This window comes from Archocentrus centrarchus, chromosome 3, assembly GCF_007364275.1.
Source record: "Archocentrus centrarchus isolate MPI-CPG fArcCen1 chromosome 3, fArcCen1, whole genome shotgun sequence".
In the NCBI taxonomy this organism is placed as follows: Eukaryota; Metazoa; Chordata; class Actinopteri; order Cichliformes; family Cichlidae; genus Archocentrus; species Archocentrus centrarchus.
In genome coordinates this window covers 22064925-22085792 of record NC_044348.1, presented here as the reverse complement: position 1 = coordinate 22085792, position 20868 = coordinate 22064925, and the positions used below count along the sequence as shown (strand labels likewise).

Here is a 20868-nt window from a genome sequence, read left to right as displayed (position 1 = left end):
CCACAGCTGGAGTAATTTCAAACTCTACAGCTCCTTAATTTTTTCAGCAGTTTTTACCCACAATGGTAATAGCCCATTTTGTTGAATGTCAAAGCCCAACTAAACTACAAACTGACAAGGCAACCAATTAAAGAGGTGGCCTCCTATCCCGTGGTTAAAATTGAATCATTAAATAGAAAGTTCAAAGAATTAACCAACAAAATTAGTAGCCCATGAATAATAAGTTACAATACTGACTTAATCAAGCCAGTGATTCAGGCTGCCATGATATACAAACACACACATCAAGGCCACAATCCAATTATATTTCCTCTCATATAGAACCACAAAGCAATTAAAGTAATTTAATTAATTTGCTGTCTCCTGATTTATCGCCTATTTTTTCCTCTTCGGAAAAACAAATTGAAGAGAAACACGGTCCTGCCGTCATATGCAGCTAGTTACAAAGCTATAGCTCTCGGCTACGAGTAAGAGACGGCGTGAGAAGAAGAAATTAATAGTTGTGGAAAAGTGTAGCATTTCCAGGCAAATGCAGTGGAACTAATGAGGCATTTGTTTGAAACAAAAAGATCCATGGCCTGCTGTTTGTGAGAGGGAAACATGGATTATCTTACTAAGTAGAAAACTGAAGAAGGTCAACATGAAGATCAGATCTGCTGCTTGCATTTAGCTTAACTGTATTTTTTTTTTTTGTTCAGTGCAACAGCTAAGGGACCTTACAACAACCATGCATTTGTTAATTAGACAAAGAACATTAAAATCATAGTTAGTCAACATTCTTTGCAGACCAATTCAGTAATTAACTGTTGCATCCAGAGAAGGTCTTTGCCTGAGTCTTGGAAGCTACAAGACAACAAGACCGCAGCAATCAATAGCTAGTGACTTATAACCTTTTCTGGCTTGCTTAAAGCTACGAGATGCCTGCACAGGATCCTTCGATCCAGGCTGCATGGCTACAAGCAGCCTTATAACACTCAGTCAAGCGTAAACAATCTGAGAAAAGTTTGAACTGGCCACAAAAATAGATTTCTTCAACTACTGTAATTCTGGCTGGCCATGAGCCAGGAAGATCTACATCTTTTCATTGCTTTAGGTATTTACAAAAGTAGCCTTTCATTACATATTCTAATGTTATTCAGTCCATTTCAGTTTGTGGTTTTTAGAGAAATACATGGTGTCTTCTACTGATTTCTCTGAAATGTTTTTGCTTTAAAAGACTGGATGAACAATGCCGTAATGGAGCTGGTTTTAAATGACTTTAAATTTCGTATGCTGTCAGCAGATTCACAAAGACTGACACTGTGGGTGCACTTGGCTGGTCCACCAAGGCCACTGTTGATGCAGAAATCTTATGCAAGAGATTTCTCCCTGTAATGCTGCTGAATGCTAATACACAGCAAATACAGTTAGAAAAGTCTTTGTGCATTTATTCAAACCAAAAACTGTAATGTAACAAAGTAAGCTTCAGGTTTGCACTGTTACTCCCTATTTGTGCTGACCTTTAAATCTCACACAGATGTCAGTACTTGTGTTTATCCACAAAAACAGAGAAACAGCGTGGTAATATGATAGGATGCCACCTGTGCAACAAATCCAGTCATGAAATTTCCTCGCTATTAAGTATTCCACAGTCAACTGTTAGTGGTTTTATAAGAAAGTGGAAGTGATTGGGAATGACAGCACCTCAGTTACAAAGTGGTAGGCCACATAAAATGACAGAACGGCGTCAGTGGATACTGAGGTGCATAGTGCACAGAGGTCAAATTTCTGCAGTCAATTGCTACAGACCTCCAAACTTCATGTGGCCTTCAGATTAGCTCAAGCACAGTACATAGAGAGCTTCATGGAATGGCTTCCCATGGCCGAGCAGCTGCATCCAAGCCTTACATAACCAAGTGCAATGCAAAGAATCGGATGCAGTGATATAAATCACGCAGCCACTGGACTCTAGATCAGTGGAGCCATGCGCTATAGAGTGGCGAATCACGCTTCTCCATCTGACAATCCAATGGATGAGTCTGGGTTTGGTGGTTGCCAAGAGAACAGTACTTGTCTGACTACACTGAGCCAAGTGTAAAGTTTGGTGGAGGGGGGATTATGGTGTGGGGTTGGTTTTTAGGAGTTGGACTCGACCCCTTAGTTCCAGTGAAAGGAACTCTTAATGCTTCAGCATACCAAGGACACTTTAGACAGTTCTATGCTCCCAAATTTGTGGGAACAGTTTGGTGATGGCCCCTTCCTGTTCCAATGTGACTGCACACCAGTGGACAAAGCAGGTCCATAAAGACATGGATGAGCAAGTTTGTTCAGTCAGTCAGTCGATCAATCAATCAATCAAGTTTAACAGTGTTAGATAGTCAGATATTAACATAATAAAATATATACAAACAAATATATAAAAGAAAAAAGTTAAATTAGGATCCATAATCAGACATTAATCTACAAAATATACACACAAAAAAAGAAAAAAAAAAGGATCTATGATGTGGCGTGGAAGAACTTGACTCAAGTCCTGACCTCAACCTGACAGAACATCTTTGGGATGAATTAGAGCAGAGACTGTGAGCCTGGCCTTCTCGTCCAGCATCAGTGTCTGACCTCACAAATGCGCTTCTGGAATAATGGTAAAAAAAAAAATTACCGTAAACACACTCCTAAACCTTGTGGAAAGCCTCCACAGAAGAGTTGAAGCTGTTATAGCTGCAAAGTCCAACATCATATTAAACTCTATGGATTAAGAATGGGATGCCACTCAAGTTCACATGCGTGTGAAGCCAGACGAGCAAATACTTTCGGCAATGTAGTGTACCTGGACGTATTCATGAACAGCAGAATGTGGGTATGTGTGTGCATATCTATAGCAGTAAAATATGTGCACTATAGAAGGGGTTCAATAGGCTTGGTGTGCACAGCCTGCAGCAGGTGTGCTTTATTTGCAGGGAAAACCCTCTCTATATATCACAAACTGAATAGAGGAACTGAAAAAAGACCTGCAGAGTGTGAAAGAAGAAAGGAATACAGAATGAGGGGAAGGACAGGAGAAATGGAGTGATCGAGAACTCCTGCAGCTATCTTTCTTCCCTAGCATCTGAAGAGCCCAGAGGAAGATAGGAGATGAATATGGAGGATCCTCCTCCCACTCACTTTTTTCCTCCTAAATTCCTTCCATTTCATTTTTTTTTCTTTCAACATTTTCACCCCTCTGTATCCATCTCATTCATTTATACCTGTTTTTTGTTAACCCTTTCCCTACCATACACTGCCTTTACTCTTTTTTTCTTTCTGATTCTGTCATTCATATTTTATTTCCATCATTTCTGCGGACCTTTCTTCCCTCCTCTCCTCTGTCAAGTTGTTGATCACCATTCACCCTGCACCCCCCGGGCACTCCCACTCATTTTTCATTTATTTCCTGCTTACATCTAAAACCCCCCACAACCATCCCTCACATTGGTTTTGTGTTTGATTCTTTGAGACACATTTTTCACACTCTCTTTCAACTTACACCAGTTCTCTCCATCCCCTTCTACACGTCGTCATCTCTCTTTCATTCTGCTGCTCTGTCTCTGGTTATTTATTTATAGGCTGTTGCCGTTTCTCTCCTGTGGATATGTTGTTGCAGGAACGTGTGTGTGAGCACAGCTATCCCAGTAGAGTGCTGCCCTTCACACAAGATCAATTAGTCTCTCTTTCTCACACACATACACACACTAGCTGAAGTGTGTGTGTGTGTGTGTGTGTCTATGTATAATGTTGAGTTTCTACACAATGAACTGGAAAAAAGAAAAAAAAAGAAAGAGAAAGAGACAGAGGGCGAGGGTTGGACATCCCAAACGAGAAACTGTCGATGCAGTTTACGGTAATCTGATTTAAAGACTTTTGGACTTATTTGGAATTCAGCTCTCACACCATCATTTCATTCTTTTTTTCTTGCCCCTTGTTTTTACTTGATCCATCTGAGGTCTTTACTCTTTTGTTCCTTTCTTCCCATCTGAATAATGCTGCACTTTCAGATTGAAACTATTTTATGGCCCAACAGAAAAAGTGATGCTGGCATAGTGGCTTAAATATCACACTGCATTTCCAGACTTGAAGGCCATTCCTCGTTATTGGGCTATAGAAATCTCATTTTAAATTTAAGTTTTTCATGGGTTTTTACTCTGACCTGACAAATAATCAGCATGAAACACATCTGCTTATATGCAAAACCAAGTTGAAAATAAAACTAAGTTTCAAAACAGCAACCATATGATCAGTAATACCTCAACATAAAATGTGGTGATTAAAAAATCCGGCAATCATCAGTGTGGTGATTTTCTTGAGTTTTGCACATTTACTTAAGTCCAAAAATATGCATTGATCTTTCTGTTACAATGACAAACTGAGACTTTTTCCATTCAGTATGATATGCATTTGTACTAGAAATAACAAACTGAAATCAATGTATCCTCTTTCAGGTGAGAAAGTCAAAACGTCAAATCATTAAACTTCTTTAGTGTTGAGCCTTTCTGCTGTACACTCAGTAACTACTTTTAGTGCTCAATTTCCAGTGCAAACTCACAAATAAAAAAAGCATTATTTTACATTAATCTAATAGACTATTATAGCTGTTTTCACAAATTAACCCAGGACAATGTTGCAAAAATTAGGTCAGGACATATGCAGAAGTCTGCATGAGATGCAATAAATGCCACGCACATGGCTACAAATTTACTGGATAATTACTTGTACTATTCCCACATGGCTGCATGGGCACAGGCATCATGCAGAGTTTGTACTAGGGAGCTGGCAGGTTAAAGATAGGTTTATCTGCTTTGGACATTTGGGGTCTCACATGCATCTCTTTGGGTATTATATTTGATTTATTTTTTATTTAACCTTTATTTTCCTATAGCATCAAAATTCCCCTTTACAAGACAGATCTGGCCAAGGGAGCAGCTGTACCTTGGCCCAACAATAAAATGCAACACATACAACATAAAGTGATGGGAATGAGTTGATGCCTCATCAAGAAGTGTTAGGCTAAAGAGAGAGCTGAGTGTGAAGATGAGGCTCAAGGCTTACTGGTGTGTCTACATTTCAACCCTTGCCTATGGCCATGAGCTGTGGGTGACTAAAAGAATAAGATGGCCAAGCCAAGCAGCAGAAATGAACTTTCTCTGAAGGATGTCTAGGTTCACCCATAAGGACAGGATGAGGAGTTTTGTGAGAGTCATTTGTGAGAGGTTCAGAGTAGAGCCACTACTCCTCCACACTTAAAGGAGCCACTTGAGGTGGTTCAGCAATCCGATGAGGATGTCTTCATGACACCTCCCAGGCGAGGTGTTTCTGACATGTTCAACTGGGTAGGGACCCCGGGGCAGATCCAAGACACGCTGGAGAAATTATGTCCCCAGAAGAGTTGAAGGAGGTGACTTAGTGAGAGGGACATCTGGGCCTTACTACTTTCAGACTCCTGCCGCCATGACCCAGATAAGCAGCAGGAAAATGGATGGATGATAATATCTAGAAATGTTTAGGGCCACAGTGTGTGAAAACAGCTTATAATACATCAAGTAATTTAATCATCTTCTGCTGTAGCTCTCATAAATCCCTATGTTATCATTCTAACACTCTCTGACTCTCTTTCAGTGTTAAAAACAATGGTGATTTGTCTAAAGTAAAACAAATGCAATCCAGAAGTTCTGAGATGACTATGAAGGCATCAGGACAGCGCAATAAACCCAAACCTTTCTACTAATTTATAGTAGTGAAGTTATGCAATCCTCCCTCATCTCAGGAAACTGCACTTTGAATGCACTTTGAATGCACTCTGTATGACTTACTGTTTATCCCAAAATCAGGAGTGAGAAAACTGCTGAATCCAAGAACACATACAGATTTATAGGGAAAAGATTTTTTTTTTCTTTACATCTGATAACACATTAGACATTCATGGGTGAAACACAGATTTTTTTTTTTTTTTGACTCACCTGTATACTGGAAGGGTCTTTACCCCGTATCTCATAGCTTCCTCCCAGCGTCCCAGGTGAATCAAAGCATCTAAAGCGATGTCTGTAACTCTGAGCTTGTACAGATTTTCATCAGGAACTTCACCACCAACGCTTGATAACAGATGACTACAGCTCTTCAACACAGTTTCCCAATCTGGAAAGTGACTTAAGGAAAAGCAACATTTATACTGCATTCCCCAAAAAAGGTTATTAAAACTGCAGACTCCTCAGGGAAATCTTAAGGATTTATGAAAACAACTTTGCATAAATTAGTTTATATCATTTAGAGCAGAGACATAATTATCTAATGTTTATCTCTTTCCCTCCTTTGTGTTATTTTATGATGAAAATGGTTACACCAGATTTATGGACATGAAAGCACTGTATCTCAATCCAAATTTAATTAGACTCTTAATTACATAGTAAATCAAGTCACAGCTGCCAACCAACCAATACAGTTACTATCATCATCATTTGTACACTGCTACATGAAGTTCTGATAGGATGAGCACTGAAATAATTTTTTCTACATGTTTCTTCATGTATTTAATCTGCATAACACTACCGAACGTAAACCACCCAACTTACAGTATAATACAGTATAAGGGAGGCTCTAAGAAGTGTTAGATCAGTCACATCAATGCCAATGAAATAACAACAGCAGACAATTACAAGAAATCCTCATCCTAAAAACAGGCCACAGAGGTTCGTGTGTCCACTGGCTTTAGTGGAATTTAAGACAAAGGATCCTGGACTCGGCTTTAAGTCCTTCCAGTTTTTGAAGAGTGTCCTTCAGCAGGCGCCATTTTGCTTCTTCACCTGACAGCATGAGTTCATCCTGAGCAAAGAGGCAAGGAAGGACCACACTGAGCAGATATCTATGTCTAAAACAAGCAAACAAACTTTTATGCATACAAGATGTGATCAAAAAGTTCTGGGAACTAATTAAAAACTTCACCTGATTTGCATTTGTCACATCTAAGTTTCATAACTTTCAGTGTAGCGGTTTACACATTCACCTAACAAGTGAAAAATCCCCAGTTTTGATCCCAAGAGGAGACAAAAATCCCTGGGGTTGCGGCATCCGGTAGAAAGAAAAAAATTTAAAAATCTGCCACTTCAAATATGCAGAGCTACGCACTGTGGTACTGAAAGTAGCTTTAAGTTTCACAACCTTCAAAATAACTCCATGTGTAGATCACTCCCTGAAAGTCGCATTATGAACAACACAATTATCACTCACCACTAAACCTACTTGCCAGAACTGCCTGCAGCTTTGTACCCAAAACATAAAAATCAAGTTCAAGGATCACCATTTCGATACAACAGTAGAAATCAGCACACACTGCAGAAGTGTAAGGGCACAGAATGAGGCCTCCAGGGAGCCATCTATGCATAACCACTGTGGTGAAAGCAGTCTGCATAAAGTTAAAGGCAATAACAACCAAAACTCCATTTAACTACAGACACTTTTTTTCATTTTCATGGGACAATTCCTAGAAATGTTTGATCACTCCTGTACGTGATGAAAAAACAGGCTTACTACAGTAGCATCATTTTGAGAATGAATGGAATGAGATTAAAAATAAAAACAGATACTAGAATTAGTTTATTAAAAATTGTGTGAACTGTGTGAAATATATCCTAAATATATCCTAAATTTTAGGTTTATACTTCTTTAAATATTTGAATAAAATCTTGTCAAATTAAACGTTTTTATTATTAACACATTTTTATGAATTTGCGTACATCTTTGCATATGGATAACACGAGCACACAGAAAAAAAAAAACAGACAAATGCCAAGCCAGGGTTTGATGTCTAGATTAAAGAGAGGCAGAATGAAAGAGAAAGTGAGTGAGTCTGTCAGTACTGTGGGTAGAACAAAGGTCGATGGCATAAAATGAATGAATGTTATTGTTCCAGAGAGTCAACTCTCAGGCTCTCTTTTAACTCATCTCAAACAAACACAGACGCATAAACAGACTGTATTTTTCCATAGTCGCTGTGTTGTGGTTCGAGTAAGACCGAAGTATCACATAAAGCATAGAGAGAACAAAGAAAGAGGCTGAAGTGGGGGGGGCCGAGGCAGAGACAAAAAGATGATATGAGTGAGAGAAAAGAAAAGCGACATATTGAGACAGAAAGAACGAGATACTGGAGGAGGAAGATGGAGTAGATTAAGATGGATGGAAAAGAAAACTGCGGCCGCAAGACAAGATAATTTTTCTCATTTTTCAGTAGGTGGTCAGAGAGCGAGAGAGGATGTGAAGAGGTGGAGCGTGACCGAGTGACAGGGAGGAAGACGAGGAGGACAGCAGGAGATAACACAGAATGTGTGAGAGAGAGTGAAGGAGGGAAAAGGAGAAGAGGACAGGAAAGGGTACACCGAAACACGTCACGCGCCAATACACTGTCTAAGAGAGAGTGTATGTGGCTGAAAGAGAGGCAGACAGGCTATAAAGGTGCATGGCTGAACTTCCAAGAAGTTGAAAATATCAGAATAAGGTGCAAAACACTAATACAGAAAATAAAAAGGTGTGTAAATCTATAATCAGACAATGGCAAACTCAATGTGCACACTAAGGTATGATAATAATAATACAATATGTGGAGTACTGAACAGACTTTTCATATTGGAAAATGACAGCGACGCAGCACATGACGCAGATGTTTCAACACAATCTGTCATGGATGAAAAATAATGTCATTTCCACCATTTCTTTCATGACAGGCACTCACTGGGCAAATGTATTTTAGTGCATGTCATGCTATACTCACTGCATAGTAAAAATACAATGTATTAGAACTGCGAGTTTCAAATGTGACCCACAGCAGCAAAAACAGGTATGATCTGGAAGACTAGAGGGAAATCCTTAAATTAGAAGACTACCTTTGGTGGTGATGAGATGACTGGTGCAAACATTTTAATTCAGCTGCCTTCCTCTGATTAGTGGTCATATTTGGATCATTATGCGTCTTTTTTTTTTTTTTTGTGAGAGGAAAAAAACAAAGTAAATAGCTGCAATCTTAATTAGAAGCGAAGGCCACCATTTAATTTGTTTGTGTCTCACCTTGTCTCGAGAGTCACATCGCTGGCAGTGACAGGTAAAATGGTACTGCTCCTCCAGCTGTCGCTGTCGATCTTCAGTCAGTGACAACGTCTCGATGTAACTTATAGTTAGCTGTACGCGGAAAGAACGGAAGGTTTGGCATCAGGTGAAACTGTTGATTTAGATTTTATTTTGACTTTGAACTTTAGCACTTAAATACGTTTTCTGCAATATTTTCAGGATCAACGTTAAGCACATGTCTAAACTTGGCAAAAAAAAGTAAGGAAATATGTGTTTGGTCAGTTATTTCTTTGTTGTAAAAATGCTTCTTTGAAATAAATTCATAACATTGGAAAGCGTGTTTATTTCCCCTTAATTGGTGTCACATTTGCAAGGAAAATGCATGTGTGGGTTGAGCAGTAGAGTTGAGTATGGGGGTTGTTCCCATTAAAAACTTTCCAAATCTTCTCTGCCAATGCCAAACAGCTTATTCTGCTACTGAGTCTTGTCTGGTATTGTTTATTGGAATGGATGTTTGAATTCTGAAGCAAGAAGACATAATGGCAATTTATTCATTTAACAAATATGGGGCTCAGTAACATGTGGAAGAACTACACACAGCCACAACAGTTTGGCACCTCCTCCTCATGCTGGTCACCAGCTTGGTCACACACTGCTGTGGGATGGCATCCCATTCTTCAACCAGCATTTGTCGCAAGTCAGCCAGTGTGGTTGTGCTGGTCACTCTGGCACAAACAGCACGCTCAAGCTGATCCCACCAGTGTTCAGTGGGGTTGAGGTCAGGGCTGCAGGCAGGCCATTCCATCCTCTCCACTCCCAAATTCTGGACGTAGTCTCTGATAAACCCACTCTGTGGGGGTGAGTGTTGTCATCTTAGAGAATAGGGTTCAGTCCCAGACTGTGGAGATATGGGATTGCCACTGGTTGCAGAATCTCATCTCAATATCTCAATTCAATTCAATTGTATTTAGCACCAAATCACAGCAACAGTTGCCTTAAAGAGGTGCTTTATATTGTAGGTAAAGCCCCTCAATAACGCAGAGAAAACCCAAACAGTCAGATGACTCCCTTATGAACGAGCACTTGGCAACAGCGGGAAGGAAAAAGTCCATTTTAACAGGAAGAAACCTCCAGAGGAACCAGACTCAGGGAGGAGCAGCCATCTGCTGTCACCAGTTGAGGGTGAGGGGAGGGAGATAGGACAAAAGACATAATGTGGAAGGCCAGCGGTAATCTCTCTGCATTGAGATTGCCTCCGATGACAAGCCTGATTGTCAGCACCTGGGGTACCAAACACCCAAAATAGCAGAATAAGCTGTTTGGCATTAGCAGAGAATATTTGGCAAGTTTTTTTTTTTTTTTTTTTTATGGGGGCAACCAACATACTCAACAAATGCATTTTCCTTACAAATGTGGCACCATCTAAGGGGAAATAAACAGGCTTTCCAACAGGATAAGATTTATTGCCAAGAAGAACAAAGAAATAAGTGACCAAAAACAAATTTCCTTATTTTTTGTGCTAAGTTTATATTGGATATTTGGTAAACAGAGTAAGGAGAAACATGATACTGTAGGAGGAACATGTTTGTTTGTGTGTGCGTGTGTGTGCATACGTGCGTGTCTTATAGGACAGATGGCTTGGATTAATCTCATTATATATAGTCACAAGGGATGATGAAGTATGGAAAATTGGGGAAAACACTGCCAAGTTAGGAGCTGCAATCCTGCTCGTGCTGCTGTGATATTTCACTTAGCTACATCTTGTAAAAATGCTTTAATAACATTTACTTCAGTGCACATCTATCAAATATACATGTATATATTAGTTGTCTAATAAAATTCAGTGCTAACAAATATGATTCCTAGTTTCAGATTGTCTGTCACGCAAAACTGCCAAAGGCAATAACAAACAAAAAGTAGATGTGACATCAAATTCATAAATAGAATAAAAAACTTTTACTGCTGTAATAATGCAATATAAGATTATTTTTTTCATCATACCTCCTCTTCAGGATTGATATCCCGAACAGCTCTGAGCTGCAGTTTTGTCCGCTCAAACACCATCACACAGTTTGGTCGACAGTCGTGGTTTAACAGAGACAAACTGAGAGAGAGAGAGAGCAAACAGAAAGAATGAAGGTAAAAGAGAAAGAGGAGGAAGATAGACAAGGTGTGGACAGGGAGACAAAGTAAAGGAAAAGTTGGAGGAAGAGAGAGAGATATGCAATTATATGTGTAACTTCCAAATAAAGTCTGACAAAGTTTCTAGGCAAATTTGGTGTGTATGCGTTTGTATGGCCCTCCTTAAACACACTACATACACTGAGAAGATACACGTGACAAAGGACGAGAAACTGTTTGCTTGCGGCATTTGGAAAATATAAGAAGTGACTCATCCTGCTGAGCCACCAACTGCTACATGTCCAACTGTTTTTGGGTTTCACTCAGTCCGGTGCTGACTGTAATGGTACTTTGTGGCAGCATAATCATGAGAAAAAAAAACACATGCTGAGTGACATTTCTCCCTGAAGATCCATCCGTCTAGCAGCTGAGGGACATCAAGAGCCCTTTATTCCTGACTCCAAGGGAGTTAGGGAGTTAAATATCATCTGGCAATGTTATTTTTATTGTGAATTTTGCACATTTAAGAATGAGACTAAAACAAATTGCTCACACAAGCCAAAGTTATACACACACACACACATGCACACAAAATTCCCTGCACAGTGTGACAAAATGAGTAGTCTGCTTCTGTCATAACAAATGTCACTCTTTATTTCTTTCTGTTGGTCTATCTGCCTCTCAGACACATGCACACAATAAATCAGGAAATGATGGGTACTCCACTTCTGTCACAACAAAGGCTTTTATCTCATTTCCCAATTTTATTACCAACACAAATCAACTTCCTGCTCATCCACTCCCAAATTAATTTTGACAGCATCTTGATGGAGACACCGATAACCAAATACAACTGCTTTAATTTACAGTTTTTATTTAAAATAAAACTGTTTTTTCTCCTCTAAGTTTAACTTTGCCAGTATCCTCAAACTGAGATTTTATAAAAAAAAAACAATCATTATGCATAACAATACAACTTTATCTTTAGCACAGATTTTCCCATGTGATGCTGACATTGTAGTTGCAAAGTAATGGGGACAGGTGTCAAGGATGGGCAGGTAGGACAAAATTAGGGACTTTCAGACAGACAAGAATTAACTAACAAACAACCTTTTGGAGCATTTTAATAAAAGTAGCAAACTAATAATATTGCTTGCTCTGTGGTTCAGCCCACATAATAAGTTTTGATGAGTGACACTATGTTCATAGTCTGTTAATTAGCAGTAATTTAGAAGGTATCTGAGTCGTACCTGTATAGATTACATGTCTATCTTGCTAACTAATCTTGCAGGTGATAAATTAGCACGCCATCCTCTGGTCTAAATATGGTCACTTCTGACTGCAAAAGACCAAAAGGACATTGACCAAATGCTAATGTTGATTCTTCAAAATGCTGAATGGTGAAACCAATGTGTGATGCCACAACAGTTACATCAATCATACAGTTGGCGTATATAAAAGTCTACGTAAAGGCACATGCAGGCATTAACTATTTCAAAAAAAATTCTTGGCAGGTTATTGGCTGAATCACATACAAAGCGCCACATCTATAGATAGTATACAGACTATAGTCATACTTAAAACGCCCCCGCAACCACAACTTCCTCGTGGTACACTGACTGTTTCTGACCAACTGTTGTGTGCTAAAGGTAAAGAGCTTGAAGCCTGGAAGGATTCTCTCATTATTGTGATGTTGCACATCTCAAGAGAATCCAGCTGCCTTGCAAGCTAAATTAATTAACTGAAAGACCCAATGAGCTTCGTTCTCATGCTGAGCATGTAACTGCGCGTGCTGATACTGTGCTTTTTAAAGAAGTACTCGATGACCTTCCTGACCCATAAAAAGACATTTAATGTCACTGCACACATGGCTGTGAAAAATACTGAAGAGGCTTGTCTGTTTTTATGACCCCTTTCATTACTGCCGCTCTCATTTATCATATTCAGCAAAACAATAGGTCCAACAGATAATGTGTGTGTGCGGGTGTGTGTGTGCGTGTGTGTTGAGCCTTTGTAAAACCATCAGTAACCCCCTGGGTTTGTTCTACAGTGGAGAAGTTGCGGGTTGAATATCAACTAGAAATCAAGTGCTCCAAACGATGCTTTTATCTGATAGAAAGAGGCTCATTAGCATACTAATTAGATTAATTAACTAAACCACATCTCACATTAACAGTATCGGCTCACACTAACTGAGACTAACTGTTGCAGTAGCAGGGCGGAGAGTGAAATATTGTGTGAGATTACAGATAGTGCAGGACTATTATCCTTAATTATAACTGGAATTAAACTATGGAAAAAGCTTAGACATGTCATCTCTTTGTTTCTATTGTCTGCATCTTTATTTCATAATTGATTCTTTTCTTAGTGTGAAGACTTGGTTCATTGAAGTACTTAACACAGCAGCATTAAACCTAAAATTCACAATTTAAAGACTTAAACCAGAATCACCTGCTTTAAATAAACCTGCTATAGAAAGAAGTTTTTTAGCTGCTGTGGTTCAATGGCATAAATCAAGAAAATCTTTTTTTTTTTAATTTAAAGATTTTACTTCATTTTGTCAAAATTAGACAGACTAGACTAGACAGCTCCAGTGCACCCTTGATTTAAAGGTTTTAAATGCTGCCCTTCAAGTTAAAGGAAAACGTGTTCATGATTGAATCTATCGTCAAATCTGAGCTCGGGCAGTGTGGATGCAGAAATCTGAACTTGATTAAAAATCAAGTCAAGTTACATATGCAGTAGAAGAAGATTAAAATGAAGACTAATTAGAAAAATGAAACACATATCAAATACTAAAATCCATCCATCCATCCATCCATCCATTCTCTTCTGCTTATCCAGGGCCAGGTCGTGGGGCAGGAGCCTAAGCAGAGAAGCCCAGGCTTCCCTCTCCCCAGCCACCTCCTCCAGCTCATCCGGAGGGACTGAAACGCGTTCCCAGGCCAGCCGAGAGATATAATCTCCCCAGCCTGTCCTGAATCTACCACGGGGACTCCTCCCTCCTCATTTTAGGGCCTCCTAAAATGTTAAACTAATAGCATAAAAAGAAAGAAAGTGAAAAGTGTGCCAATAGAGGCCCAATTTTTAATTGATAGAGGAAGTTTATTTTAGAGCGTAGAGGGTTAAATTTATGTTGGTTCAACTTTACTGGTTAGGTTGGAAGACTTGCCTCTTTAGGCACTTTCAGGCAATGTAACCTAATGGAAACCATACTTCTATTATCCCATAGAGGCTGAGAAAATGCTGTTTACTTTTAATTTCTAACACAGCCAGGTGACATGTCTCAAAAGTGTGCATCTCATAAACGTCTATCAGATCTTTGTTATATTATCAAGTAATTTCTTCTTGTTTCAGTGTACCCCTGTGAGAATTTGTCTCCAGTCACATGGGAACGAAAGTGAGATGCTATAAAATACACATTTGAAGGGGATTACAAGTAATCTATGCTATCAATTCAACTCTGAATCGCATTGCTTTTGATAGAGAGCTCAGAGGATTTCACATGTTGTCAATAGGCCAATTAGCACTGAAAGAGTGTTATGGTACGGATGAGCGCAGCTGAGGAGGACAAGAAAGTCAGAGATGAGAAAAAGAGTTTTTGAAATATAGCAGACACGAAAAATGAGCAGTAAAACGGTGAGACGAACCGAGGTGTAGTCTTCACCATAGTAATCTCCCCTCTCTTCAGCAAACCCATGGTTGCTAGGCAACCCAAAATTTGAATAGGCAGGGGGACCATTCTGAGAACGGGCCCATTATTTATGGATGAGTTACAACACAAATCGTGCATAGACACACGTGGTGTCGCTGAGCTTTGGTAATGCCACTGTGACCATCTGACATCTCAACACCATGCAGATAAACTGGCGGGAATACCTGCAGCGTGTGTGTGTGGGTGGGTGTGTGTGTGTGTGTGTGTGTGTGTGTGTAGCAGCACTAACGACATGTATAACACAAGGCCAAATCCCACCCCATTCACCAGGGATTCAATACACGGATTACAGTGCATACAGTATCGCCTTGCTGCATGTTTCTCAGAGTGTGTATTCGTACAACTAATTTATGAGCACCATTTTTGAGTTTTAAACCATCTGACTGAGGGCACTGTGACTGGTGCTCACTTCCCTAAATCAGGCCAAGGGGTTTTTCGAGACTTGGTTTTGGGTTTAGGGTGGAGTTTACACACACTTGAACAGCGTTTGAACAAACATTTATGTGATTGGTGTAAGACAGATATTCAAATTCTGCAAAATACCAGATTTTTGAAGAGCTACTGTACCTGTGTTACCCTTGCAGAGTTATGGAGCCTAACTGTGGTATGGAGTCTTCTAGTTTTTACTCTAGCCTGGTGTCCAGACCAACTCTGCAGTGATAAGAAGAGATGCCAGTGCAACCCTGTCTCTAGCCGACATTTCCCTTTCTAGAACAGCCGAGAAAGTGAACAACATTTTGACAATGGTTCTACTTAAAGTGGGCCTACTTACACACTTTATGACAGGTTAATACTACAGTCAGACAAGGGAAAACAGTGGTTGGACACTGCGGCACAACCAAAATTATTGCAACTGCGTACATCGCCTATGAAATGGTTTGGTCAAAGACAGAGACCAGGTCTGTAACCACTCGCAGACAGTTGCCATCTTCAAAGCAACTTTGGTGCCTCAAGTCAGTGATAAAACAGCAATAAGATGGAATCAGTCTCCTATCAGTCTGTAACTAAATGGAGTCAAGTTGGCAATCACATGTAAATTGTTTGTGATATTACAGTAATTAACTGTGATAAATTAGTAATCTTTAGAAAATTGTTAAATTAGAAAATTGCAAATCTGTTGCTGTCTGTTGCAAATCTACACAGACTGCATGCACAGAAATTCACATTAACCATTTACATTACACTAACTGGCAGCAATATATAATTTCCATCAACCTAGAGATACTGTTGCAAAAAAGAAATGATTATTATTATTAAATCTCCAACATATTGTTTGGTGAAATGTGACAAGGATAATGGTTAAAAACAATGAATAATCCCAAATGCCGCCAACCACCACCACGCCTAAAATCCAGACTGTACCCAGCGCCAATGAAAACCTGGATTATGTCAGCAAATGACAGTCATACAAACATTGTGTGTCTGACTCCCCTATTCTAGACAACAAACACACACATCACACATCAGTTGGAGTCAAACCCAGCATTTCTCTATGAATTCTGGCTCTCCTTTTGCTCCTGTCTTCCTCTAACAGCATTATATATTGTCAACATTCATTTTCAGTTTTTTTTTTTTTTGCTTCACAGCTAAAAATTTCACTCCCTCGATATCCCCCTTCTTCCTTGTGCTTCAAAGAACTGTCAGGAAAACAGCGAGGCACGCAAGCGGGGCTTTAAAACTGAGCAGCTACAGGATGGGTGGGGCTGGTTAGGGTGCAGTGATGGGGCAGGTAAGTCTATGCAGCTTTTAAATTTTGTGGTTTTTTTTTTTTTTTTTTACAAGTAAGAGTACCATCTAACAAGGATTACGAGCTAGATTGAAATTAATGACGCTTTTTAGATGTGTATGCGCCTCACATTGCCCTTTGTTACCTTGGATACAGGCCAGCTCCAATCTCCTGCAGCTCCCCGTCACTGATGGTGAAACAATTACATGTCACCTAAAGGAGAGAAAGAGGGTAAAGACGTGGAGACAAAAGAGTGAGTGATTATTTGTTAAACTGCTTCAGGAAATGAACAGTACCTTTCATCCTAAGTTCTGAACACTTTTACATATCTTTGACACCTGCAAAATTCCAGCGGTACTGAAACCTGACATGCTTTGTGAAGCAGGGGCCTAGATTGTGTAAAATTACCACCTGGTTATTTTTCCAGCCAGTAAAAATCTTTCTTTAAAAGAAAACTGAAGGGGTTTTGAAATATAAAGACATGCCTGTAAAAAATTTTTTTGCATCAACACAGAAAAATCTTTCAGTGATCCTGTACAATAATATTTAATACAAAAAAATGAAATGTTTTTGTTTCCCCACGTGCCTGTGAAAAATATTTTAAATGCAATGTAGAGTATTTTTTTTTTAAATGAAAGAAAAAAAAATAGCAGTAACCAAAGTTACTATGAAGAGAGATGAGGAGGAAAACCCAAGTGCCACTAGGACATCTTAGGAAAAATGTATTTGCGGGAACATCAACAGTTTTACTGACAACACAGTTTACTGTTGAGACAAGATGGTTATTAGTACTAAGATTTTTTTTTTTTTTAAATGAGAACCTGTATCAATTCATTTCTGTTATTTTCTACCAGCAACCATACTGACACACCTTTTTCCCATGAAAGCAGGATGACTCTACGTTGGCAGTCCACCATTTTGGTCCAAATGTAACAATTAACAATTTTACAAATTCTGACAAAGATATGAACCTATCAGTCTCACAAGATGGCTCCCTGGAAATCCTGTCATGACCACTTTTGTGTTTATATTAGTAAATGAGCCACAGACCTTCAGCTATAAATGTGATGACTTATTTTTCAGTGGAAGAACCTGCAGTGTGCAAGCTCCAGGAAGACACATCAGGTCAGGAGAACTCTTTTTTTTTTTAATTATCTTTGACATTTATGAATTGTGCACAGTGAAGTCGACTCCAAGGTTAGACTGTCAGCACATTCTACTGTAATGGTCTGAAGTATACCATATTTCACTGTGCCATCATATACTCTGTCAAAGCACATTGCACAGAAATTTTTTGGTCACACCAACAAAATCCTCACTCAGCACCAGCCCCACTCACTGCATTTGGCTACCTGCGACTTTGTCCTCTTCCCCAAAAAGGGAATTCAAGCTGAAGGGTCATTGAATTGACACAGCGGACAGACACATATTTGCAGGAGGTCAAAATAAATCTTCCAGAGAGTGATCTAAATATAGCGGAAGCACTGGGAATGGCACAGTGCTTGACAAAGAGACAAGTTTGAAGGCGATAGTGGCCAAATTTAAATCACAAATGGTTTTGGCTATTTATGGGTTGATTTGCTAAAGTTTTTGAATATTTAAGGACCACAATACTGTAGTGGTTACAACACTGTGAAAGAAAGTTCTGTGTTCAAATCCACCAGCCTGTTGGGGCCTTTCTGTGTGGTGTTTGCATGTTCTCGCCGTACTTGTGTGGGTTCTCTGGTAGAACTTAAATCATAAGACACATGTTGACATTGTAAAGATGGTCATTTTGAGCTTGGGAATATGATAATGATAATATTTAGTTTAAATATCTTACTGTAGTTGAGGGATTTTTTTTTTCTCCATATAAAAAAAATGCTGGTGCTCACCAAGAACAAAGACCAGAACTATGGTTAAAAAAATGAACTAATTAACCAGTTTAAGTGAGGTTTAATTTATCAAGCATAAAATGCATTTTTGTTTATTAAAAGGTTTTTAATAACAGGAAAAAATTATATACCTCTGCTACGTAAGGTAACACAGACTCACTGCTATAAATATATACATGTCTATGTGCGAAATCAACCCCAAAGGCCCATTTTGAGCCATAAGAAACCCTGTAATCTTGTTATTATTCTGGGCTTTGTTTTGTTCCAAGAACATGCCTGTATACATAATGTCTGTTTCAGCCACTAATATCTTCTGTGGGATGTTTATGGGGGTGTATCGTCCACTGCTGGTATACTCAATTATTCCCCACCTCGCATACTATTGGGTTTCAGACGTACTAAAAAAAAATCTGACACGCCATCTCTGCACAATAAATACACATTAGTGTGGAATTTTGTACACCTCAGGATATGCTTTAGCACTTGTGTATATAAACCTCTCACAATGCATCGGGGTGGTCTGCATAATATAAAGGACATATGTCAGGAACAAATAAATTAACAAGCCAAAGCTTTCAGGCGACAGAGGAGAAATTTCAAACTGGGGAGAGAGATGGTTTGCTTCTTTCAGCTGGCAGAGTTGGCGCAGACACGGTTTGAATAATAACTTGCCTGAAGAGTTGTTTAAAAGAGAGAGACACAGTTGATAAGGGAGAAAACACCAATAAACACTCTAAAACAAAAGAAGTTAGAAAAGAATTGAAAACTTAAAAAAAAAAAAAAAAAAATCGGCACAGCTGTCTTTGATATGTCAATTACTGAGCCGGTGCTGGTAAACAAGTGCGTTTGTGCATGTGCTGGTTGTCGTGTGCGTTTGTATGAGTTCGGTCTGTTTCTCTGCTCTATGCAGAAAGCAGATAAATAAGTCTTACTTTGGCTTAAAAGTTAAAGAGAAGTAGAGATGTGCAGGGAGGGAGGGTGAGATTTAAAGTCAGCCCCAGACAGATGCTTCCCATCCTGCTGATATTCAAACCAGAACACTTTAAAACTGATTCGATTTGAATCTGCAGTTGTAATAAACACCATTAGAGTCAGGCCCCGTGGGAAATGAGGGTTTTTTACTCAACGGATTCACCACAAAATGAAAAATCTTGGTCCAAATCTTCCTCTCTCTCACTCCTCTCTTGTTCACACACACACACACACACACACACACACACACACACACACACACACACACACACACACACACACACACACACACACACACACACTTCTTTCTTCATCTCATGTATTGTTATTCGTAGACATTTATCATCTGTGCTGTAAAGCACACAGTACAGATGCATCTTACAGCAGAGCCAAATGTTCTATATGAATCCCAATACATCGAGAGAGAACAATTAAATACTTTCATTAGATCTTCATTTGATGAATTAAACATCACCCATATGAGAACATCAGTGTCCTGTTTTTTGTGAGAAAGTCGGCTCTGATTTCTTTGTTATGGATGACAGTTGACAAATGCATGTGTGGAAAATACTGTAATATGTAATGCTCCTTAATAAACAATGGTGTTTATGCTTTCAACCAGTAAAGCCCATTGTCCCAAACACATGCATACCCCTTTCATGCAATAATTCACCAGGACTTTTGTTAATTTATTTTCTTCATTTTCCACTAGGCTGGAACATATCAGAAAATTATGATAGCAATGCTGTTCACAGCACCCCCCCCCCCTCAAAAAACCCCCCTTAACACAGCTTGTTTTGTATGGCCCAGAGTCTAAAATCCAAAGATACTCAGTCTAAAGTGATGTAAACAAAACAACAAAGTCTCATGTTTGTGAAGCTTGAACCAGGCAGTGTTTGTCATTTATACCAAAACCAGAAACTAACAAATTCTTACCAGTTCATATGAGGCTGGTGTCATAGCTTTATCTGGGTTATTCGTCAACGAACATCAATACATATAACAAAAGAACACAAAAAACTTTTTGAAATTTTACATAAAGTACTGTAGGTCCTCCTTTTTACCTTAACTGTTTCAGATCAAACTGGAATTATGGCTTATGGAAAGATTGATGGTTGACTTGTGATTGCACAGAAATTTTTCCATTTTGGCATCCAATTGCAAGTAGTTGCAGTGAGCAGGTTGCCTAAAGGTTGAGTGTGCAACACCTTTAATTTCTGTTTCACCACTTTCGATTGCAAGTCGACTTCCCAAGTAATCTGGTGGGAGGCAACCTGTCTTCAAACAGTCACAGTCAGACTCGGACTGATTGCAATCACTGACAGGTTTGGCAAAGGTTTGCAAATAATTGTCATCTAATTTATGAACGCAGACAGATCACAGTCAGTCTGCAC

General features: G+C 39.2%; 1 protein-coding gene across 2 annotated transcripts in view; it reads right to left on the bottom strand.

Annotated features, from left to right (window-relative positions):
• smyd3 (SET and MYND domain containing 3) overlaps positions 1-20868 on the bottom strand; it is a 94020-nt gene that overhangs the window by 4882 nt on the left and 68270 nt on the right. For both annotated transcript variants that reach the window (XM_030724340.1, XM_030724347.1), the window contains exons 6-10: positions 16774-16841; positions 11068-11170; positions 9067-9177; positions 6744-6831; positions 5973-6147 (exon numbers count right to left, since the gene is read on the bottom strand). In XM_030724340.1, the coding sequence (XP_030580200.1) occupies positions 5973-6147; positions 6744-6831; positions 9067-9177; positions 11068-11170; positions 16774-16841 (545 nt within the window). The remainder of the gene's footprint in view (positions 1-5972; positions 6148-6743; positions 6832-9066; positions 9178-11067; positions 11171-16773; positions 16842-20868) is intronic.